Raw genomic sequence first — 23146 nt, forward strand, 5'->3', positions numbered from 1 at the left:
GCTGTGATTTTTGTGTGCTTTTTTTTTTTTTTTTTTCTGTGTATAATAGTACCAATCTGATTCTTGATGCTCCTTCTATGGCTTGTGGCTTAGTTTCTGGCAGACCAGCTGTAGAAAGACCAGTGGTGCCTTGCTGCTTAGCAGACAGCATACAGTCAAGCTGTCCATTCATTAAACTGGGTAGACAAATCACTGATTTGAGTGAATCATTTTTAGGCAGCAGAATAAGTTGCCTGTGCCCATTTGGTAAGTTGACATTCATGGAAGCGTGTCTTGTAATATAGTAATTATTCAGTAGTATCTGCTTCTCTAGTAACCTCATATTCCTTTTCAGAATTTTGAAGCATTTATACAAATCTAGGGTATTTTGCTGGACTTTGCTAACTGTTTGTTTTCTTCCCAATCAACATTTTTTATCTTTCTGGCTCTGATTAGCTGTGAAGTCAATAAAGAAGCAGCACCTGGTAGAGGTCCGTTCCATGGCTAATCCACCTGCAGCAGTGAAGTTGGCACTGGAGTCCATCTGCCTGCTGTTAGGTGAAAGCACCACTGACTGGAAGCAAATACGTTCCATCATCATGAGAGAGAACTTCATTCCAACCATTGTTAACTTCTCTGCTGAGGAAATCAGGTGAAGTGCAACTGTGAAATATTTATGTGAACAAACCAATTACAAAGAACAGAGGGTTTTAAGTGGACTTCCCTCTGTGTAATTGCTTTGGTAGCACTTCACTTCTTTTGACACCAGCTTACTGCACATGGTGAACATGTAGATGCTACAGGAAGTAGACTTCTGAAGCCAAGGTGTATCATGACAACTGGGAAAAAGCAGCTGCTTGTTGTGTGATTTAATGGCATGGTTGCATAGCAGTATATTGGTGTCCAAAGCCACATTGTCAGTTGAAAGTGGTTTTGCAGCAATAATAGACCAGGCTGCTGAGGGCTTTATTTAGCTTAGGAGGTCAGCTTCCTAGCTGGCTCTAAATGTGAGCAGAAGGTCAGACCAGAGACACCTGAATTCCCTCCAGCTCCAGTTTTTTTTAGAGCAGAGTTGAGCAGTTTGTGAATGATTAATTTAAAATATTGGTAATTTTTTTTTATCACCTGTAAGCTGTAATTTCTGAAACACGTTGAACATCCTAACTACTACTCAGCAAAACTGACAGGAAATGTTTCTTGTCAGCTGTGGAAGGCAGGCTAAAGGGATCCTGAGTACCTGTGTGCTGACATATAGTGTACTCATGCTCTCTGTAAAAATTTTTCCCTTGCAGTGATGCCATCCGGGAGAAGATGAAGAAAAACTATCTGTCAAATCCAAGTTACAACTATGAAATTGTAAACAGAGCATCACTGGCCTGTGGACCTATGGTGAAATGGGCAATTGCACAGGTAAAGTCAGCTTGAGGAAGCAAAGGCGAGGTGAAAAGAGTGAGCCAGAAGGCACATAACAATGTCTAAAGGCTCTGAATTTGCCTTTATTCAGCGAAGTATTGCAAGCGATTTGGCTTCAAAGAAATGTGGTAAATGGTTTAGATGAATGCTTATGGGATACATAATGCCATGCCAGAGAATTATTGGCCAGTTGTGATACAGCCTCAGCACTGAAAAACTAGGTTTACAGTGAACACTGGTGGATACTTTCTGTATGTGATGTCATTCTACAGGACAAGACAGTTCTCCACTGGAGAATGCAGTGCAGTCCTCTTAATGAGACTGCATTTGTCTTGCCTCAGAGAAGGACATACTCAAGGCAGACTTTCAAGTTTCCTAAAGGAATAGGCTTTGGGAATCTTGCCCCCAGAGTGAGATACCAAAGAATTATTTTACTTGCTAGTTGGTGTTCCAAAACAGGAAAATTCTTGGCTTGTTAAAACTGTGCCTGCTTAGAATGGCATAATCTGGAGAGACTGTATTTGATTCTTGCAAACAGGCCCTGTCCTAAATGTTCTGTGGCTTAGCTTCACTCATTTCACTGGTAAGAAGGGCAGATTAGCACAGTACTGGCATGGACACCACATTGAATATTTATGTTAACAATGCTGTGCACTTCTTAATGTGGTGTGAACCTTCTGAATTACTTTGTGTAAATCTACAGAGCAGTACAAGGATCTTGCAAAAAGCAATTACTTACGTTTCTGTGCTTAGTTTAAACTAGAGTCCTAGGGACTGATAAACAATACTAAGTTTCTCTTAAGTAGTTATTGATTCTTACACAGGTCAGAAGTACATAAATTTGAAAATATGCAGTTGATAGTATATACACCATGCTGTGGTTCCTGTTAACATGGCATTTTAGAAAGTGTAAAGGTTCTATTTATCATTTGCAGCTGAACTATGCTGATATGTTGAAAAGAGTGGAACCTCTACGCAATGAACTGCAGAAGCTGGAAGATGATGCCAAAGACAACCAACAGAAAGCAAATGAGGTGGAGCAAATGATTCGTGATCTTGAGGCCAGTATTGCTCGTTACAAAGAAGAATATGCAGTACTGATTTCGGAGGCTCAAGCTATTAAGGCAGACTTGGCTGCTGTAGAAGCAAAAGTAAGACTTCATATACCAATAATTTTTCATTCTTTCATCTTTGACAGTCCAAAATGGAATCATTCTTTGAATTTGAGAGCAGACTTGGTTGCTTCTCCTGTGTGGTGCATTTGAACTATTTCATCTCTGGGTGTCACGAGGCTTCTCAAGAAACCTGTCTGGAGTTAAATACCTATTCATGTTGCTACTTGATTAACAAGACAGTTCTCATAAGGTTTAAAATACCTAGAAAGCCTTTGAAAACAGGTGTGGATGTAATGGGATTGTAATGTCTTTAACTGGACTTGAAGGAGGAGAGTGGATTTCTCTTTGAACTTGATCTCATCATTAGCATGTTGCTACTGTACTAGTACTTAGCACTTTTAAGTTCCTCAAGGTTACAGTTGGAATCAACTTAATGAATTAGCACTGAAGAAGCCCAAATTTAATCTCATTCTGAGCTTTTAAATTTAACTTGGGCCTTGAGTTTGAATTTAAATGTTCTGAGAGACTGGTAATATAAGAACATTTTATAATCTTAAGAATCTACTTCACCACTTATTTCTAGGTAAACCGTAGCACTGCTCTTCTGAAGAGTCTTTCTGCTGAACGTGAAAGATGGGAGAAGACAAGTGAAACATTCAAAAACCAGATGTCCACTATTGCAGGAGACTGTTTACTGTCAGGAGCTTTTATTGCCTATGCTGGCTACTTTGATCAGCAGATGCGTCAGAATCTGTTCACTACGTGGTCTCACCATTTGCAGCAAGCAAATATCCAGGTAAAGATACAGTCATAAGTTAACCATAAATTGATTTACTACAGAAGTTAAGCTTTAGGATTCCTAGGTAAAGAATGGAGCTGTTGTAGCTTTGTAGAGCTGCATTTACTTAAAATGTCTTCACCAGTTGTTTGGAGAATGTCAAGTTAAATACTGTGTTTGCCTCCTGCAGTTCCGCACAGACATCGCAAGGACAGAGTACCTTTCCAACGCCGATGAGCGACTGCGCTGGCAAGCAAGTTCTCTGCCTGCAGATGACCTGTGCACTGAGAATGCCATCATGCTCAAACGCTTTAACAGGTACTGCATTCTAAGATGTGAAGTTCTTAAGCAACATTCTTGCAGCAATTTGCACCTGTTGAATCACAGTAGCTCCTTCAAAGCACTGTTTCACTGGGGTGTGAATCTCTAATTTTCCTAAAAGTTTCTCAACCATGTGTAAACATAAAAACTCTCATTCATCTTTGCTTACCTTTTTTTTATGCTTAGCTGTTAAAATAAGTTAACTATTTTGTTATTTGAGGTATTTTGTTGCCCAAATGCAAACTTACCTTTAAAAATTGAAGCGAGTTGTTGAACCTGCCTCAACATAGTGAAGGAATAAGCAAGGATTTAGAGCTGAGATTAATAATGCAGTGTAAATTCATAAAACTGTTTAGACACTGTCTAAAACCTAAATAATATAAATGTTTTATTATTAACTTAAGGTATCCATTGATCATCGATCCTTCTGGGCAAGCTACAGAGTTTATCATGAATGAATATAAAGACCGTAAGATAACTCGCACAAGCTTCTTGGATGATGCTTTCAGGAAGAACTTGGAAAGTGCCTTGAGATTTGGTAACCCACTTCTAGTTCAGGTTAGTGGCATGATTGCGTATTAGAAAGCTGTTTAAATTCTTGAATTCTGTCCTGTGTATTAGAAAAGTTTGCAATTTTTCTCTTAGTAACATGCAAGCAACTTTATTTTCAGTTTGCAATTTAACCAGTAAACTAGTGATACATGTGTTGTTAGTCCTGAGAAGAACTAGTGAGCTACAAAATCAGAAGGTATTTCCTTTTCCACCATTTCAAGATCAAATTCTTTTATTTTGAAATGATCTATGATAAAATTACTTGGTACCTGTCTATCTGTTCATTTTCATGTGCTTTCTCTAGTCATAGATAATGGCAACTAATGTGGTTATCTAGAATTAAATCTACACTGAGTATCAGGGAGAAATTTCAGTAATATGAAGAGATAGGCAATTATAGGAATAATTGACTTTTACTTGAAATGGGTATGTTTTTCACTACTTAGTATAGAAATGGAAAAGGTCAGTAACTGTTGCTTGTGCTCTTCTGATACCTTCTGAGTGTGATCCCTATTCCAAACCAACTGTCAATTGTTTGCTTACCAGAATTTTAAGCCCCTGTTGGATTGTGAGTTTTAGCTTGAGATGTTTGCAAACAACAGTCTTTAACACTTCTTTCTAGGATGTGGAGAGCTACGATCCAGTTCTGAATCCTGTTCTGAATCGTGAAGTCCGAAGAACTGGAGGCAGAGTTCTGATTACTCTGGGAGACCAGGATATTGATTTGTCACCATCCTTTGTTATCTTCCTTTCCACCAGAGATCCAACAGTAAGTAAAATCAAAAGCTGTCCTATTTGTAGAAATGGCATGTGAAGAGAGCTGAGAAAATTTTTTCATGTTTCCTGTGACAGGTTGAATTCCCACCAGACCTCTGCTCTCGTGTTACATTTGTGAACTTCACAGTAACTCGCAGCAGCTTGCAGAGCCAGTGTCTGAATGAAGTCCTGAAAGCTGAAAGACCAGATGTTGATGAAAAACGCTCTGACCTCCTCAAGCTTCAGGGTATGTTTATTAAAATTAACTTCCTCCTGTTCTAAAAGAATACAGTGGGTTTGCTCTAGAATGGTGAAATGTCTTCGTACTCTTTGCAGGATGTCCAATGGCAAAGTACATACAATTCACATAATTCTTTAACATATCTGTACAATGAAACTTTTTTCCTTCTATTTCAGGTGAATTTCAGCTGCGCTTACGTCAGTTGGAAAAATCCCTACTACAAGCACTTAATGAAGTGAAGGGACGCATCCTGGATGATGACACCATCATTACTACACTTGAGAACCTGAAGAAGGAAGCAGCAGAGGTCACCAGAAAAGTAGAAGAGACTGATATAGTCATGCAGGAAGTGGAGACTGTTTCCCAGCAGTACTTGCCTCTTTCTACAGCTTGCAGCAGTATCTACTTTACTATGGAGTCACTGAAACAGGTAGGTTGAGTTCTTCTATCTGGTGCTTTGAGTATTTAATGGTTAAGGCTAAGTAGGCACTGCCCAATATTGCAGTTTGGTAGGCATACTGTCTTGGTTATCAAACAGCAGGATTGTGGAGAGAAAAAATAAACTCTCTTCTCTTTCAGATACATTTCCTGTACCAATACTCCCTCCAGTTTTTCTTGGACATCTATCACAATGTCTTGTATGAGAACCCAAATCTGAAGGGAATTACAGACCATACTCATCGTCTCTCAATCATCACAAAGGATCTCTTTCAGGTTGAGTTTTTTAATTAATAAATGTAATTCTTTAATGATTTTTGAAGGGTCAGAGTTCAAAGCTTCTTACACTACTACTCTGTTTTGTTCCTAGGTGGCCTTCAATCGAGTGGCACGTGGCATGCTGCACCAGGATCACATAACATTTGCCATGTTGTTGGCCCGGATCAAGCTGAAAGGCACTATTGGGTAAATGCTTGTTTTCTTGCTTCATTTCAGTTGAAAAAGGGAGGGCTGTCTTGAAGGCATCTAGCTAAAGTCTTCTTTTCCCTTAACATTAGGGAGCCTGTATATGATGCAGAATTCCAGCACTTCTTGAGAGGGAAGGAGATTGTACTAAACACTGCATCTCTCCCCAAAATCAATGGTTTGACTGTAGAGCAAACAGAAGCAATGATGAGGTTGAGCTGCCTTCCTGCATTTAAGGACCTTGTTTCAAAAGTTCAAGCTGATGAAGTAAGTGTTGGCTAGGGTCTGTCTCTCCACTGAACTAGCTTGTTAAGCTTTTCAGGTGTCTGCTTGAAAAGCTTCATGCTTATGAGTTAGCTCATGCTGTGGAAAGGGAAGTACTAAAGATTAACTAGTTGTAGTTGTGGAAATGAATGTTCATAATTCCTTTGTAAGAACCTTACTTTCCTAGCTGTGAAACTTGTAAAAGACCAGCACTGTTCATCATTCAGGAACAGTTTCACTGTTCATCTGGCTTTGTGGTTGACCACCTTTGGTTCCCATGGTAGCAGAAACTGTGGTGCCGCATATCTTTTGCTGCATCACTATTGTGATAATTGTGCAGCAGAAGGGAGCAGCCCCAGCCATACCTAACTTCATTGTGGTGGGCTCTTGGACCTGCCTATGTGGAATCGATTTGGATAGTACTCCACTGCTGAATACTGTATCTTCTCATGACAGAAATGTTCAAAGAGTAATACATCTTTGTCTTGACTGTGAAACTGTATACCACAAATTATGCCCATATCTTAAATAGTACCTATTTGGTTTGCCCTGCCTAATTTTTATATTAGAAGTTGAATTCTCTTTACTACATCTAATTTTTCTCAAACTGTTCAGCCTGGGGTAGAATAACACACAGCTTGGCCTGGGATTTGATAGAGATTGTAGAATCAGGGGTGCTGGAGGCTATCAGTGAAATGATTTGGCACATTTAAAGATAGGATAACAGACAAAGTGTAATTTGAGTTTTACATGTCCTTGCTATATGTTTCTGATATCTTGAAACTCAGCTTAAGATTTTTTACATGTTTTTTTTTTTAATACAGCAATTCTGTATCTGGCTGGATAGCAGTTCCCCAGAACAGACTGTACCATACCTTTGGACTGAAGAAAAACCTGCAAGTAAGTGAAGGTGCACTGTTGTCTGTACCAGTCCTACTGTACTGATCTAAGCAGTCACTATGATTTTAAAATAAATTCTAAAATAGAATTTAATTTTGGACCTTAATGGTTGAGAAAATTACTAAGTTGGGATTGTATAAGAACCTCAAGTCGAGTGGGTTTGGTTCTGGCTTGTTTGGGGGATTTTTGGGAGGTTGGTTTGTTTTCACTGGGTTTTCTAAAACCCAGCTGTTCTAAGCAGGAGTTACTACACTTGGTTGCTACACTTAACCTGTGATCGGGTCTTCCACTGAGGATGAAATTAATTCTACAATCTCATTAGATTGCATAATAGTTTGGATTAACCTTAGTCATTGCCAGTCTGGAGATAGTCAATACTCTAAAAAGCTCCAAGACAGATTCTCTGTGAACAGAGCTGGTCAAGTTGAGTGTTTAGACCTGCAATTGTACCTGAGCATGAAGCCTTACCTCTTGCTAAATTAGTTGCAGAGCTAACTTCTTAAGAGTGAGAACTTGAAGGTAACTGTTGCCTTTCAGTTCCTCCCCCCATCTAAAGGTAACTTTTGGAAGTGTTTCCTGTCTTTGATCATTCTGATCTCATTCCTGTAACTTTCTAAATTAAGGATTCTAAGCGTGTATTTACTAGCTGCTTATTAAAGCTGCTGGACGATTAACTGAAGCAGCTCTAGGTTATCTACCCTATCCATGCTAGACAAGTGTATTTGCATTCAAAATCTAGCAGAAGAGCAGATTATTTTGTGAGTGAGAAGATGTGAAAAGATCTATTGTCCCTGGAAATTAAAATCACTCATGTCAATAATTCTAGCCTGTAGATTTTGTAAATCAGCTGAAGCTGCTAAGTTTTTTTCAGTTGTCAAATTGAAAACAGAACATAAGCATTTCATTAAAAAGTTGCATCAGATCTTCCAAAGGGATAATTAACTTTCTAGATATGTAGTCTTCAGAACAACATGGGGAGAAATTGAATGGAGAAGTGAAGAGAGGAGGGTGTCAGGAATGGTTTTCTTGCTTGTCCATCTAATCCTGTCTCCTCTTTGCAGCTCCCATTGGACAGGCCATTCATCGCTTGCTTCTGATCCAGGCCTTCCGTCCAGATCGTTTGTTGGCCATGGCACATACCTTTGTTTCAACAAATCTTGGAGAATCTTTCATGTCCATTATGGAGCAGCCTTTAGATCTGACACACATTGTGGATACAGAGGTAAACTACTTATTTTTGAAATGCTTAGTGCTACCTTGCATGAGACACACAGTGAATTAAGCTATCCAATGAATATATCTTCCACTTACCCTTCTCTGGTATGAGAAGTGGATTGTTTTTGTTGTGTTTTTTTTTAACTAAAACTAAGAGTAACATAATGGTTTTAGTTGTACAGAGGGAAGAAACACTGAGCTTACTGCATTCTCATATTTATCTAGTGATTCATTCATATCCTTTTCAACTTCTTGGAGCACAGGTGAAACCAAATACCCCTGTGCTGATGTGTTCAGTGCCTGGTTATGATGCCAGTGGTCATGTTGAGGACCTTGCAGCTGAGCAGAATACACAGATTACTTCTATTGCTATAGGTAAGAGCGTACCTTATTTAAACATCTAAGCATGAATGAAATTGTTAGCAGTAAGAGATTTAGCAACCCTTCTGTCTTTTAGGTTCTGCTGAAGGATTTAACCAAGCAGATAAAGCAATAAACACAGCAGTGAAATCTGGAAGGTAAGTTCTGTATCATTTTCAGTAGAATACTGCATAGTAGAAAGGTAAAAGGGGAAGTTATCTATTGGTTAAAGAGATAAAACTGAGTAAGACAAAAAAGTAGGCCTATCTTTTTAATTTAAGTTTGTAACAGCAAACACATGTTTAAACATCTTCTGTTTAAGTATTTTCAGGAAAGGTAGGCTGTACCTGCAAAACAAGAAAGTTAACCTATTTACAATACAAAGTAACTGATTCTATGTAGAAGTAAAGTTTAAAAGAGGGAGGAAAATTTGTAGCATTGATCCATTCTGTTACTCTTTGTGATGATCACAGCCAGGACCTGTAAGTTGTTCACTAAAAAGCATTTGTTCTGTTTCAAAAATTCACAGATGGGTAATGCTGAAGAATGTTCACCTGGCTCCTGGCTGGCTCATGCAACTAGAAAAGAAACTACATTCCCTGCAACCCCATGCTTGCTTCAGACTCTTCCTTACCATGGAGATTAATCCAAAGGTAACACTGATTTAAAATTTGATTATCTGGCAGAGTAACTGGCTTGCAGAGCTAAGAGCGCTCCCCAGAGAATGTTCTCTCACAGCTGCCTTTCTGCAATAAAGAAGAAGGAAAGTACACACCTGTCAGGGCATTAATTAACCTTGCTTTGTGATAACTGGATTGTAGCTGTAAACTTCATACTGTTCTTTTTGCTGATTCCCCTAACCTCCAAAAGAAGGGCTGTACTTCATGTGCTCACCGTAAGGTTTTGAAGCTAATGCAAACTGTGCTGGGATTTAATTTAGTGAAGGCTGATTTAATTTAGTGAAGGCTAAAGCAGCTGGATTTGAGCTTATTGATCTTCTCTAGGTGCCAGTGAATTTGTTACGTGCTGGCCGAATCTTCGTGTTTGAGCCTCCTCCTGGTGTAAAAGCAAACATGCTGAGGACCTTCAGTAGCATTCCAGTTTCTAGGATGTGCAAGGTGAGGCTGTGGTTTGTCTTGATGAAACTAAATGGAAGAACATGTTTGTTGAAATCTTACCTTAGATGATAAAAGCTCAGATACTAAAATGTACCTGAAGTGTTTTTTCTCTCCTCATCCAAGCAAAGTAGTAGTACCTTTTTCTGTTGGTAGAATGTATTCAGTTTCAGTAACAATCTAGCATTAAATCTGATACTTTCTAGTCTTTTAGAAGGCTTTGGTTTTATCAGCTCACTGAGTAACAGTTGTTTGGTTTTCTGTTGTTTTTCTCCCCACTTCTAGTCTCCAAATGAGCGTGCTCGTTTATATTTCCTCCTTGCCTGGTTCCATGCCATTATCCAAGAGCGCCTGCGCTATGCTCCACTGGGTTGGTCCAAGAAGTATGAGTTTGGAGAATCTGACCTGAGATCTGCCTGTGACACAGTGGATACCTGGCTGGATGATACAGCAAAGGCAAGTAGTGTTGTGTACTTAGGTACAGGTAACAGATTACTTTGGATCTTCACTAAAACAATCTGTCCTGGAAAAATTAAGAAAGTTAAATGAGTAGGCACAAAAAAACCTATTGGCAATTCAACAATTGTTTCCTGCTAATTACAGGGTCGCCAGAACATTTCCCCTGATAAGATCCCCTGGTCTGCACTGAAGACCCTGATGGCCCAGTCTATCTATGGAGGTCGTATCGATAATGAATTTGATCAGCGTTTGTTAAACACTTTCTTGGAACGTCTGTTCACTACCTTAAGTTTTGACAGTGAATTCAAACTGGCTTGCAAGGTTGATGGACACAAAGATATTCAGATGCCAGATGGAATCAGGTATCATTTTTACCTTATCCTGACCTCTTACATACAGCCTTTTTTTTAATTAGAAAACAGCACACAAGAAGAACAAATCAAGCACATAACCTGTATTTCTGTGCTGTGTAAACATCTGTCTCAGGCAAATCGTTACCTTGGCATTCTAGCAGAGGAAACCCTTTAATGAATATTAAAACTCTGCCTTGCAGGCGTGAAGAGTTTGTCCAGTGGGTTGAGATGCTCCCAGATACACAAACACCATCGTGGCTGGGACTGCCAAATAATGCAGAGAAAGTTCTTCTCACCACACAAGGTAAATACAGAACTTTAGCAAGGTCTTCCATAGACTATCAGGCCACCATTTAACTAAAAAGCAGAAGGGAAATACAAATTTCGCTGAAGAGTTGAGAGCTTTCTCCTTCTCCCTCAACATAATTGGTTTTTGAGTAATGCAAAAACTGACCAGGAGCTTGTGAATCAAAAAAGCCAGTTACATTTAGTCTTCCAGATGGCAAGCTCCTATCTTGGTTCTGGAAAGCCTTATTGTAAGCTTCTGGAGCCACCTACAACTGGGCAGTTCTGAATCTTAGGTCTAGATTAAATAATGGAATAATGGAAAGTCCTGATTCTTGCATGTAGTGGGATGTTTTAATCTTGATGCCGCTGCTTCTCTAACAGCAAATCTTCTGTTTTAGGCATAGATATGATCAGTAAAATGCTGAAAATGCAGATGCTGGAAGATGAGGATGATCTGGCATATGCAGAAACTGAGAAGAAGACAAGAACTGATTCTACATCAGATGGACGTCCAGCCTGGATGAGAACACTGCATACCACAGCCTCAAACTGGCTTCATCTTATCCCACAAACTCTAAACCATCTGAAGCGGACTGTGGAAAACATTAAAGTAAGAACTATGTTTTATTTAACATGGGCATAGGAAAAGCAGAAGTTCAGGTGCATTGTGTTTTGCAAGCACCAATTACACTGCTGAGGGGTCAATGAAACCTGTATTGATGCTGGTTTTGAGTGCCACAGCCACATAATGACCTGCTGGGTTTCTTGAAATGCTCCTAAAACCTGGTTTATGATTTTTTGGATAGTATTCGAAGAAATGCAATACCAAACAATCTAGCCAGGCAGTCTGCATTAATTGTTCAACTGTGACTTATACTTTCTTGCTTCTCTCAGGGAGAGGAGATTGTTGGTTGTAAAACAATTTCTGCAGTCACTTTCTGCACCACAGGCTGCATCCTGGTTTTTAGTGCTCGTAGCCATAGTGTCACTGCTCCATCCCCAGAATTTGGGGGTTGTTTATCATAGCAGTTTTCCAGCAAGAACTTTGATATGCAGCTTACTTTGAATGTTTTTACCATCAGGATCCTTTGTTCCGGTTCTTTGAGAGAGAGGTGAAAATGGGAGCTAAGCTGCTCCAGGATGTTCGTCAGGACCTGGCAGACGTGGTTCAAGTGTGTGAAGGGAAAAAGAAACAAACCAACTATTTGCGTACACTGATAAATGAGCTGGTGAAAGGTATGGGAATTCAAATTAGCGTCTCCCAGGGCTCTCTTTGCTTCTTTCACTCTGTAAGAGGCTGCTGTGGTCAGCAGCTTAGGAAAAAAAACCAAAAATGGTAGAAAAATGTGGATAGACTTTGCCATTTGACACAAGTAATACTTAAAGCCGAGCATAAAATTCCCATTGACTTGGTATGAGATAACAAGTTGAGGTTGATAATAGCCTAACAATTAGGGTATAATAATAATAATATAATAGTTAGGTTTTGATAGTAATATTATGAGGCTTTTTTGTACAATTTATATTAGCAGCTTAATTTCTAGGCTGAAATCTTACTCAGATTGAGAGAGAAATTCTCACAATTTCTCACTTATGACAGAACAAAGTTAATTATTCCACCAAATGAGTAACATTGGTCCTGTAAAATCTCCTAGAAAATATTCAAGTTCTCTGAAGTTATATTTAAAGATTGTACATACATGTGGAAATTTCACAGACATGATGCATGTTGTAATATATGGTGATTTGAACAAAAGCATTTTCTGAAACACAGATACTTGACATCTTCAGTTTTTTCTAAAGAACTCAAATCTTCATGCAGAGTTGAAGATTAGGTCTTGCAGTAAATAGCTGTGTGTAACTGCAGCTGCTCTTAAAGGGTGTCTGTAACTGGGTGGTATTTTAAATACCAAGTAGACCTGGAGGCCATCTGCTCTGTAATCTTTCAAAGTGCTTCCACTTACTGAAGAGCTTTTTAAAATAGAGGTTGATATTCTAGTCCAAGTGTTCAAAATTTCAATATAATGTGTTATTTCAACTTGCATATGAACAAAACTTAATTCTAATCACATCTTTGTAGGTATTTTGCCTCGTAGCTGGTCTCATTACACAGTGCCAGCTGGTATGACTGTTATCCAGTGGGTGTCTGACTTCAGTGAGCGCATTAAACAGCTCCAGAATATTTCCCAGGCAGCTGCATCTGGTGGAGCAAAAGAACTGAAGGTACCTTGTACTGACTTCTCGGGGTTATTGGTGGAGCTGTGTAACTGCTTCCTGGAGTCTTCACATCAGGACTTGTAAATACCTCCTCAGTCAATGAACTTGGGTCAATGTTCTCTGAAATGTCTGCAAATAATGCTGAGCATCTCCTGATCACAGCGTGATGAGGCTTAGCAGGCTAACTGCACAGAGATCAGAGGGAGCATTAGTGTTGTGGAATAACGGGAGACAAAGCCTTAGAGTAAAAAGCATCTTAGCAGTTACACTGTGCTCCAGTAGTAGCAGGAATATTTTAGTGTAAACAGATTGCTGAAGTATTTATAATAGTCATTAATTAATACTGCAGCTGAAATACTTTTTTCCCTGTATTTTCCCCCCTTAAACAGAACATCCATGTGTGCCTGGGTGGCCTGTTTGTGCCAGAGGCATATATTACTGCTACAAGACAATATGTTGCCCAGGCAAACAGTTGGTCCCTTGAAGAACTCTGTCTTGAGGTCAATGTTACAACTACCCAGAATGCAGTCCTGGATGCCTGCAGCTTTGGAGTCACAGGTAAACTTAGCTGAAAGGAGGGACCTTGTTCTGAAATGTTTTCAGAAGCTTCTGGTATTAAATGGGCTATGTGAAATGAAAAAGATGCTGTTGTTGCTAAAGTTAATACACGCTTTTTGAAAGTATTTTCAGATTAATTTGATACTAGTTATTAGGGAAGTATCTACAATGCTAATAAATCTCAAGACTGGGGTCAGTGTATATTGACATGGTATTGCATAGTGTATCACCTACAAGCTCTTTATTTTTCAGTATGAAATAGTTCTCATTTAGTGGACTTAGGCCTTAAATGATACAGAGGGAGACAGCCTTTGGATGTATGAAAGGTCTTAGAACTCTAAACTGTATTGCAATTTGCAGGCCTGAAGCTTCAGGGAGCTACATGCAGTAACAACAAGCTGTCACTTTCGAATGCTATTTCAACTGTCCTGCCCATTACACAGCTTCGCTGGATCAAGCAGACAAATGCTGATAAAAAAGCAAATGTTGTAAGTATTGATGAAAGTATTTTGACATCCCTAGCAATTTTTTTTTTCCTAAGACTTTATGGATACTTGTACCAGGCACAACAAATTAAATTGGTGTTCTATAATTCCTCTTGGTGTCAGTTTGCATCTGATTTTGGGGCTAGCACCAAACAGACCTAGTGCTGACCATGTCTTTCCTTTGTAGATAGAAAAAAGGAGAGACATCCAAAAATGATGTTCAGTTCAAAACTCAAATTTATACCTATAGCAGCATCTGTGAATTTAAGTCTTGGGGTTTTTCCTCATATTTTGTGCACTGAGTTATCTGAGACTAAATTCCCATCTCATTGGTACCATATAGTGTTACAGAAACCTGTGACACTCTTCAGCTCTCTTACAGAACTCTTCTATATTCATGTTTTTCCCCAGGTTACTTTACCAGTTTATCTGAACTTCACTCGTGCTGATCTGATTTTCACCGTTGACTTTGAAATAGCCACCAAGGAAGATCCCCGCAGCTTCTATGAGCGTGGTGTTGCAGTTCTCTGCACTGAGTGAACAAATTTATTTTCACTGGTTAATGCTATAGTAAGTGTCAGTCTTCTATGTAGTGCTCACCTGTACTTTTGTAATCAGGGTAGTTTTAGCAGATGGATTTGTGTCAAGTTGGCTGGAACGGCGATGGTGCATTGGGAAGCTGATAGGCCAGAGAGATTTCTTTGAAGGAAAATTGAATAAGATTTTTAGGTGGTTATTGGTAGATATGATATTTGATGGATTATGTTATATTAAATAAAATATATAGTCAAATTTTTTGCTGTCTATTTCTGTTAACCTAATTCTTAGTGATGGTTTTGGTCTGGAAAACCTATACCTGTGATCTTTTCAGAGAATAACTATGAATTGCTCTTCAAGCTAACCTCCAGTAACAGGAACCTTAGAATGTAAGTCTGTAGTGCAGTAAGACACAAAGCCTGACACCTGCTGAGATAATTCAGGCCATTGCATTAATTACTTGCAATGGACTGGGTCTTACTTGAAGTAAGCTGCTACAATGCACTGAGAAGCTGGAGCATCCTCAACTAAATTTCTTGTCCTATTGACCAGAGCTTCCTCTCTCAAACTGCTTTTATGGTGAAATACATCTTCAGATTCATGTTTCAGTAACCCAAGAGGAGGCTATTAAATGCTCACACAAGGAGTTACAATATTATTTGAGAGTCTCACTAATATTTGAGACTCTCACATGTGACCATTATTAAATTAGGGAAGCTGAGAGTTCCTGCTAATTGCTGCTTGTTTGGGCATTTTCTTGCTTTTTTCTGATCCTGAATTCATTGGCTAAGCATTTCTACCTTTCTGACCATCCTCTCAGAACAGCTGTCCTCTCTGACCATGGCTAAAGTCAAGTGTTCAAAGATGTGTATGAAGAACGTGGGTACACAGCTTTCTGACCTCAAAACTGAAATCTTGGGAGCCCCCTCCTTTAGTGATGGCTCCTGTGAAAGCAGTGACTTTCATCAGCTCTAGTATTTTTCTGTGATAAGGGTTCCTACAATACAAGCCTGTACTGGGAGGAAAAATTGCTATCTCAGGCTGCCTCACATACTTGTTTTGGTCAATGCTTGCTGTTTACTAAAACAGAATTATGCTGTCTGCCCTCTCCCTGCTGTTTTGCAAAGTTAATCTCTAAGACTGAACTGTCATGGCTGGTTTTGTTACCTTACAAAGTGTGAATCCCAGACCAGTGAATCATGTAATCTTTGTGCAGTTCTTACCCAGTTGTGAGTATCAGAGATGAGAACTACATCCATCAGGATCCAAGATGAGTTGTAATTATAATGCCTTTGCTTTGTTTCAGCCTCTATGAGAGACTTTGCTCTCCAGTACCAGAATATGTCTGGAACTGGTATCAGTGCCTCCAGCATCTTTTCAATTACATTTTACAGAAAAAAGCACCTCCTGCTAGCAGTGGGCTCTGGGTATCAGCTGCAGTATGAAGTATTAGCTTGCAGCTTCCTCTCAGCAACTGCTATTTGTGCACAGCTCATAGACCTGGGCTGTGGTACCACTTACACCTACTATTAAACTCTGCCTGAACCACTTCCACCTATCAGCAAATGCTGATGAAATCAAGAGTTTCAAGTATCCAAGACCTTGAGCTTCCCAAACTCTTCAGCTCTTTTATGTTAACTTCTGCATTAAGCCTGAATTAACAAAAGATGCAGTTTCACTTCACAAGTTAATCCACAGCTGGATTCTCATACTGAATGAACATATTCCACTCAGTAGATACTGGCCCGTGTTGCATACCCTTCCACTTAGTTACCTCCTATCATGTTTTTTCCTGTGTGAAACAACTACTTTAAGTGAAATCCTCTTGAGGTAGATTTAGGGTTTTTGGCAGCAGTTTGAAGGTCAGAGGGTTCAGTTTTATTTAGCTGATGGGGCTGAGAGCTAGAGTGTTGAACAGCTAGGATTTCAAATGAGGGGCTTCGCTGCATGATAGCATTGTAGTCTTAAGCTTTGCACAAATCTTCATTCCAGAGAGAGCTGTAGCCTAGTTGTAGTACACACAAATCTATAGCTGCAATTGGTTGTTTGTTGGCTTGTTTGGGATTTTTAAAATTAACTTCATGGTTTTCATGCAGCAATCTTTGCCTCTGGACAAGTCAAGGGGCAACCACACTGCCTTCTGTCTGAGGGCAAAGGCCTCTGAAACTTACTGTTAAACCACTTATGTTCCAAGATGATTAAAAAACATTTCCAACTGTGGGAATAAGGATGAAAGAAAAGTTGCTTTAATGAAATAAATACACAGGTGGAAGGGTGCAATGCTAGCAGTTAAATAATATTTTGAGTGGCTTTCCATCTTGCAAAAGAAACTGGAAACTGAAATTCTCTGCCAGTTGTACAGAACAAATGTTCTAGCAAGTTGCTGGTACTAACATCTTTCAAGCTATCATTATACTTTCATAGTTAGTAGTTCCCCTCCCACACAAATGGACTACCCAAATTCTAAACCTGATTAAAGCAATTACTATATTAGGAGAGGGAGATCAGAGATAGCTTTTGCTCCCTAACTGGCCTCCCATCTGTGGGCACCACTCCTGCAGCTCCTGAACAATTGCTTTCACTAAGAAGCTCTGAGCTAATGTGTTCCACATCACATTGTAAACACTGATCTGGCAGCTACACAGAAACTGCCCAAAACATTGGTCAAACGAGGTAGGAGCAGCTGTGGGGCAGCTGTGTTAAGAGCAACTAGACAATTTCTCCCCCTTTGAAGAAGATAAATGCTGGATTGTGGCACTTGCAGTCAGTTCAGATGTTGGTAGTCAAACCTGTGTCGTTCATCACTCAGAAGGAGGTCAGATACAGCAAGAGCCAAACATGACATGAAGCAGGTGCCAGACAAGCCATAGCTATTGGAAGCTAATTGCAGCCACGGAGTCACTCTCCATCCTCGACAAACCCTTGTCAGTGTTGGTGAAATTACATTGAAACTGAGCAGCTGCCTCCAGGTACTGCACACAGGAGCTGGGGCTGGTGCTCCCAGAAGACCTGGGCACCAAGCTTATTTGTCATGCTGTGGATGTACCTTTGCTAATTTCCACTGGAATTGCCAGACAGCTTGACTCTGTTTTTCAGGTGGCTGTCAGAGCTTACTGTACAGCACAGTGCATTTGTAACAGGCTTGAGGCAGCCTGTTTAGTTCAAGTACACTACACAATGCAAAAGAAATCTCTACCAGAATGATCCTTCAGAACAGTTTGTCCAATTATTTATTCATCCCTTACATTAAGTTGCACGGAATTTCTTTCTCTTTAGTTTTTCACTAGCATCCTCTGGAGCAGAAATCCTTCGTTTTCTTTTAATTATGGGCTGCTCGGCCATTGTGCCGTCAGAGGGAGCTGCGAACAGGGGCTGTGGAGCAGTGTCAGCCGGGATTGCAGGGAGATCCGCGGAGAATGAAGGGTTAACAACCATCGGTAAGGCGTGGTCAGATGTCAGCCCCATGGGGGTAAATGCTTCTGTGGCTGGAGGCGGCTCAGGGGTTTGCAGCAGGTCCTGCTCGAGCCCAGGAAACTCCAGGGCTTCTCTACAGTAATTTACTGCCTGAATGTCACTGACATTTGGAGGATTAGGGAAGGATCGTTCATCTTCTGAAGTATCAGCATTCTCCAAAGGCATTGCTTTTGAGGCACTGTTTGGCCATGGTGTATCTTTTATACCACAGTCAGTGTGAACAGATGCATCTTCTGAATCACCATCATAAGGATCTAAAAACTAAAATAAACATCTCTAAACAGGGTGGATTTTTGTCCTTAAAAAAAAAACAAACCAAATGATACAACATACAATGGATTTTAAACTCTCTTTCAAACTAAGTCACAGACTTATGTGGATTCTTTTCTGTTTATCCAAACACTCCTGCCTCCATTTTAGTTTTTGGAAGTATGTAATACCCAAAACCTACTTGTAGTCCCCTGGATTCCTTCGCTTTCTTGAGTCCTCCAGCAAGTGGACTAGGCACAACCTATTTAAGAGAAGTTAACAAAGGTTTATAAAGCTCTTTCCCATAAGTTACCAAATGAACAACAGAATAGGTGGAAATCCTAGAGAAGAGGAAGCCAGATTGTCACTTTGCTAAAAGACAATAAGTGTGTCTCCATCTAACTTTTAAAGGTTTGGTAGAATTGACCTAAAATAGAGCAAATGGTAAGTCTTAGTGCACTTAAAACCTTGCATTAAAGAGAACAGTAAGTAATTACATACCACCAGAAAAATAAACCAAAACAGCACTTAAATAACTGTAGTCAGGATACAATTTAGAGTTTAGAGAGCTTCCCTCCCAACTCGGGTCCCTTTTTTTCTTTCACATGGGGATGATTTGAAATCCTGAAACAATGCTTAGAGTCTGGGTCTAATAATTTTTTTTAAAAAGCCACATAGGGAGACTCCCTTTAGAACATAAACCCCAGGTACCAAGTCTCACAAAGGGAAAGAAATTAACAGCAAGAAAAGTGGGAAGGTTCTTGAAAAGGATCTGCCACAGGTGCTCAGAGAATACACTGCCAGTCAGTGCTGTGATGCTTCCAGTGGGAAGGGGGAGAACTGAGCACAGCTGAGACAAAGCAGGGCTCAGGAATCTGAGCTCAACAGGAAACCGAAGGCTTTATCAGAGGAGCTGAAGTCCAAGCCCGTTTGTGACTGTGTATTTTTGTGCTGCCTCAAGGACAGAGACACCCCCACAAAGCCCTTCTGCTTCTCCAAAGAGCACAGAGATCCCCTGCCAGGACTGCCCTGGCACCTGCCTCAGCACCCTCGGTGAGAGCAGCCAGCTCTTTGTTGAGACTGAGACTTGTGCAAGCCCCTCTTCCACCCTGCCCAGCCATCACACAGCTGGAATTCCAACCTGGTTTCTCCCAGGAGAACACAGACAACTCCAGCCTTGCCCTGACCTTCCTGGAAGATTAATCGTGGCAGATTCCTGGCAGGCAGCTTCTCCAAGTCACAAAGCACAGTGATTCACATAGACCAACAGTGAGCATCAGTTCCAGTTTTACCCACAAATTAAGTATTTTGTTCTCCACATCAGGTCTTTTTTCATCAGCATTAAACACCAGTTTGATAGAACAATGTTCAAAAAGTTACCAATATCCATAACTAACTGCCACAGCAACAGAGCTGCTCTTAATCTCCTCCAAAAGGGACAGTCAGAAGGTAGAGGTTCACCACCCAGGGCTGTAGAAATCCCAATGGACTAGAACTGCAGAAAGTTCACCACCAGGAACAGCCCAGGTTGGCACTTTTTTAACATTTGTCTGCCTAAAACACTGTCTCTTTTCTGCTTAGAATCCCCTTAGAATCAACTTTTCTAAAGTTAGTAACAGCTGTAAGAAAGAGCCTGATGGAATGGGTAGTATTTGGATTGGGGTAGTTTTAGGTTATTTTCCAGCTGCAAAATCAACAGCTCCACAACATGCCTTGGTTGCTCCCTATTGAGGCTGAAGGAAGACTTGGATACACATCAGGGAATTACATCACCATCAGAACACCTGAGAGTCAGTCCTTACCTCTGCCCTGGCTTCAGACTCAGACTCCGTGCTTGACTCCACTGTGCATTTCTGCTGCAGAGGAGGAAGGGAAAGAAATGCCACTCAAAGCAGAAGTTACTGCAGGTTCAAGCTGAAGCTGAAGTTCTAGTACCATCTGCAGGTGCTGAGCCTCTCCAAAGCTTCCCCATCTGAAGGCAGCTTGTCTTTCCAAATATCCCACAGTTGTGGTGCTGGTTGGCTAGTGCAAGTGAGACTCAAGGGGAAAATAGAAGCCTCTCTCATCGCTTCTCACCCCCAAAACCACAAAGGGAAGCAGACCAGAACATGTCTCACACTTGCTAAGAATGGTTACTCCAGGCTTGTAACTTTACAAAACACTTTTCAGTTTGCACTGTGGTTCTGTTCGTTTCTTTGCATTTGGTGGCCCTACAGCTCAGAAATGTAACTGCAGATGACTCAAAACACCCTGATTTTTTCTAAAGCTCTTGCTTAGAAAGAGACCTTACAAACAAAGAGCTCCCTTAGTCCCCAGAGGGTAAGGCAGAAATAGAGGAGTTGCTTCCATCACTCCCATTTAAATTAATTCATCCACACCTGTTCTTCATTCACTCTTTTCCAGCTCAGCCAGCTGCTGATCATCAGGCCAAGGGCAAACCAACAAACACTTTCCAAATTGTATTCTAAAAGGTGTAGGTACAGAAGCAGCAATTAGAACAGTTACCATGTATTTTCGTGCCAGTCTTTCTACGCAGTCTGGGCTTTTAACAGAATCCTCCTTTTCCTGAGCATCTACTGAAACAGGCAGAGGGTAGGAGAGCACATTAGAGGAAACCTTCTCTGAGATAAAATGCCAAGACATGACTACTCCCTTCATGCTAGAAAAATTGATCAGTCCTTCATATAATCTGTTTTAAACTCTAATCAAAGGCAGCTTCTGTTTAAAAATAAGTAAGAAGCAGCCAATGTCTTCTACCACAACAAGATTTCATCTATTGGTCCTTCATACAGTATTAGGAAAATACAATTTTTTTTGAAGAAGCTTATACCAGACCACAGAGGGTTTTGTTTGTTTTTTTTTTCTTTTAGGCACAACAAATTTTCTGAATCCTTAAAGAAGCATTTGTGCTCAAGATAGCCAACCAGATTAGAGAGAGATAAATGCAAAGCTGTGGCATAAGCCAGACCTCTGTTCCAGTTCCCCACTCCCAAAGTTCATTCCCTCTATGCTCACACATCCCCCTCCCCACTTCAGGGCTCTCTTACAGAGGCTCCCTCCCTTCCATACCCTCCATGGCCTGCCCAGTCTCTCTCCTCTTCCTCCGCTGCCTCTTCCTCACCGAGGCCATCCCCATCCCAGCACCTCAAGCCTCTCCAGCTTTATTGGCTGGCCCACGCCTCCACCCTCACAGGCCCCGCTCAACCTCCTCCACCTGGAGAGCTGCTCCTTCAAAAGAGAGGAAAATAAGCAAGAAATAAGAAAAGTCGAGAGTGAAACCCTTCTGTGGCCCTTTGTGCCACTGCAAGGCTCCAGGCTGTTCTGCAGCAGCGCTGACTCTGTGGGGCCTGCACTCCTTTAGTCACTACATTTCCCAAGTGTGCATGTAAAATACACACACACACATATATATAAATATAAATATAATATATATACAAATATATTATATATTTAAAAACACACATATCCAGTCTGCAAGGCCTGGCAGCCAGGGATATGACACTTCCCCTCCACTCACCAATTTATTTTCTGGAGCCCTGTTTCCTCCACACGACCCTCAGGCTGGCAGAAGAGTCAGCATTCAAGGGGAGCCCCTCTCTTCCCTCCAGGCAGGCAGGATGATTGAAGATGTTCCTGTGATTTGCTGGAGCAGATGATCTCCCTGTAGCAGACGGACAGTTCTAGCTGAACACAAAAAACTTTCTGAGCATCCTTCTTAATCACTTACAATCCAGCACAGCCATTTTACTGTTTTTAAACACCAGGAACAGTATTTTTTCAGAGTTACTGGAGAACTACTTTGTTTTTCACAAGGAAGCAGATCTGATTTGACCCTTTTAAAGCCATATCTCCATCCCCTTTCTTGTTCTTTCTATAGGAAATGAGGAACTATTTTTTCCAAATCAAATTTCCTATTCTTCCCATTATCTCTTTCCTAGCTAGCTTTCTTGCATCTTTCTGCGCAGTGCAGAAGGTACTACTGCACAGAAACCTCAGCAAAACAAACATCTCACTCTAAAGCCAGCAGTGGGTTGTTGCTCTGAAAAGGCACCAGGAACAAGTCCCAGTGGGGGTGACAGTGACAGCAGCTGTACCAGGAGCAGCTCACAAGCCCCACAAACCTTCACCCCACTTCTGCCTCCAGCTGATCTAGGTCCTGTTGCTTACATCTCTTTTCTTCACAGAGACCTGCCTTTTCTACCCCTACTAAAACTGCCTCTCTTCAGAATCTCCAACCATTTTCCAAACACAGCAACCAAGAATCTCACTCACCACCCCACAGCACCTCCCACCACTGAACTGGGAGTTAAGGGGCTGTGTTAGTACCTGCAGCACCAGCTGAGCTGAATAAGCACAAATGATCATCCTGCTTCACCCAAGTACAGGGCTGGGAGTCGTTACTCCCACAAAAGCCTGCCCAAAATAAGCTACAAATTATTTACAGGCAGCAGCTGTTAGCATCAAGGTCCTGGGCTCCATGGGCTGGTTGGTCTGTGAGGGGCTGCAGATGAAACGGTGGCTGCAAGGGTGAGCACAGCCCAAGGCTCCCACAGCACACCTGCTCCCTGCACCCTTCTGGGCAGGGCCAGGCAGCAGCTCCAGTCACACAGTTCC

At 40.8% G+C, this 23146-nt stretch overlaps 2 protein-coding genes across 41 annotated transcripts in view; one reads left to right on the forward strand and one right to left on the reverse strand.

Moving 5' to 3' along the window:
* The window catches only part of DYNC1H1 (dynein cytoplasmic 1 heavy chain 1), a 45106-nt gene extending 30042 nt beyond the window's left edge, over nucleotides 1-15064 (forward strand). Inside the window, exons 52-78 of the mRNA XM_086892131.1 lie at nucleotides 436-631; nucleotides 1272-1389; nucleotides 2328-2543; nucleotides 3091-3303; nucleotides 3476-3603; nucleotides 4011-4164; nucleotides 4781-4927; nucleotides 5011-5161; nucleotides 5332-5585; nucleotides 5735-5869; nucleotides 5964-6058; nucleotides 6151-6325; nucleotides 7147-7222; nucleotides 8284-8444; nucleotides 8701-8812; nucleotides 8895-8955; nucleotides 9327-9450; nucleotides 9802-9915; nucleotides 10198-10368; nucleotides 10516-10733; nucleotides 10925-11028; nucleotides 11411-11622; nucleotides 12095-12248; nucleotides 13093-13235; nucleotides 13619-13787; nucleotides 14148-14275; nucleotides 14684-15064. Of these exons, the coding sequence (XP_086748257.1) occupies nucleotides 436-631; nucleotides 1272-1389; nucleotides 2328-2543; nucleotides 3091-3303; nucleotides 3476-3603; nucleotides 4011-4164; nucleotides 4781-4927; nucleotides 5011-5161; nucleotides 5332-5585; nucleotides 5735-5869; nucleotides 5964-6058; nucleotides 6151-6325; nucleotides 7147-7222; nucleotides 8284-8444; nucleotides 8701-8812; nucleotides 8895-8955; nucleotides 9327-9450; nucleotides 9802-9915; nucleotides 10198-10368; nucleotides 10516-10733; nucleotides 10925-11028; nucleotides 11411-11622; nucleotides 12095-12248; nucleotides 13093-13235; nucleotides 13619-13787; nucleotides 14148-14275; nucleotides 14684-14812 (4058 nt within the window). The 3' untranslated portion in view covers nucleotides 14813-15064. The remainder of the gene's footprint in view (nucleotides 1-435; nucleotides 632-1271; nucleotides 1390-2327; nucleotides 2544-3090; nucleotides 3304-3475; nucleotides 3604-4010; nucleotides 4165-4780; nucleotides 4928-5010; nucleotides 5162-5331; nucleotides 5586-5734; nucleotides 5870-5963; nucleotides 6059-6150; nucleotides 6326-7146; nucleotides 7223-8283; nucleotides 8445-8700; nucleotides 8813-8894; nucleotides 8956-9326; nucleotides 9451-9801; nucleotides 9916-10197; nucleotides 10369-10515; nucleotides 10734-10924; nucleotides 11029-11410; nucleotides 11623-12094; nucleotides 12249-13092; nucleotides 13236-13618; nucleotides 13788-14147; nucleotides 14276-14683) is intronic.
* A 1387-nt stretch (nucleotides 15065-16451) lies between these two features.
* Nucleotides 16452-22928, reverse strand: LOC111929808 (uncharacterized). Of its 40 annotated transcripts, none has more exons than XM_086892144.1 (7): nucleotides 22859-22915; nucleotides 22050-22216; nucleotides 21602-21760; nucleotides 21038-21108; nucleotides 20335-20388; nucleotides 18735-18794; nucleotides 16452-18544 (listed from the first exon to the last, which is right to left on the reverse strand). In XM_086892144.1, the coding sequence occupies exons 3-7, from the start codon at nucleotides 21666-21668 to the stop codon at nucleotides 18056-18058; spliced, it is 741 nt and encodes a 246-aa protein (XP_086748270.1). In that variant the 5' UTR covers nucleotides 21669-21760; nucleotides 22050-22216; nucleotides 22859-22915; the 3' UTR covers nucleotides 16452-18055. The 40 variants fall into 40 exon arrangements, with proteins under 40 accessions (XP_086748270.1, XP_086748273.1, XP_086748269.1 ...); XM_086892147.1 differs by lacking the exon at nucleotides 22859-22915 and adding an exon at nucleotides 22805-22856 and having other exon boundaries at nucleotides 21038-21105; nucleotides 22050-22193; XM_086892143.1 differs by lacking the exon at nucleotides 22859-22915 and adding an exon at nucleotides 22805-22844 and having other exon boundaries at nucleotides 22050-22193.
* Nucleotides 22929-23146: the final 218 nt, after the last annotated feature.

The sequence above is a fragment of the Cyanistes caeruleus genome, chromosome 6 (genome assembly GCF_971803275.1).
Source record: "Cyanistes caeruleus chromosome 6, bCyaCae1.hap1.1, whole genome shotgun sequence".
NCBI lineage: Eukaryota > Metazoa > Chordata > Aves > Passeriformes > Paridae > Cyanistes > Cyanistes caeruleus.

What these genes read in the sequence shown, in the direction of transcription:
- LOC111929808 (XM_086892144.1), bottom strand. Translation starts at nt 21,668, where the DNA reads ATGGGGATGGCCTCGGTGAGGAAGAGGCAGCGGAGGAAGAGGAGAGAG. An exon ending in GACTGGCACGAAAATACATG is followed by an intron (nt 20,389 to 21,037) that starts GTAACTGTTCTA and finishes CCTCCTCTGCAG; the next exon opens with CAGAAATGCACAGTGGAGTC. An exon ending in AGTCTGAAGCCAGGGCAGAG is followed by an intron (nt 18,795 to 20,334) that starts GTAAGGACTGAC and finishes TCTCTTAAATAG; the next exon opens with GTTGTGCCTAGTCCACTTGC.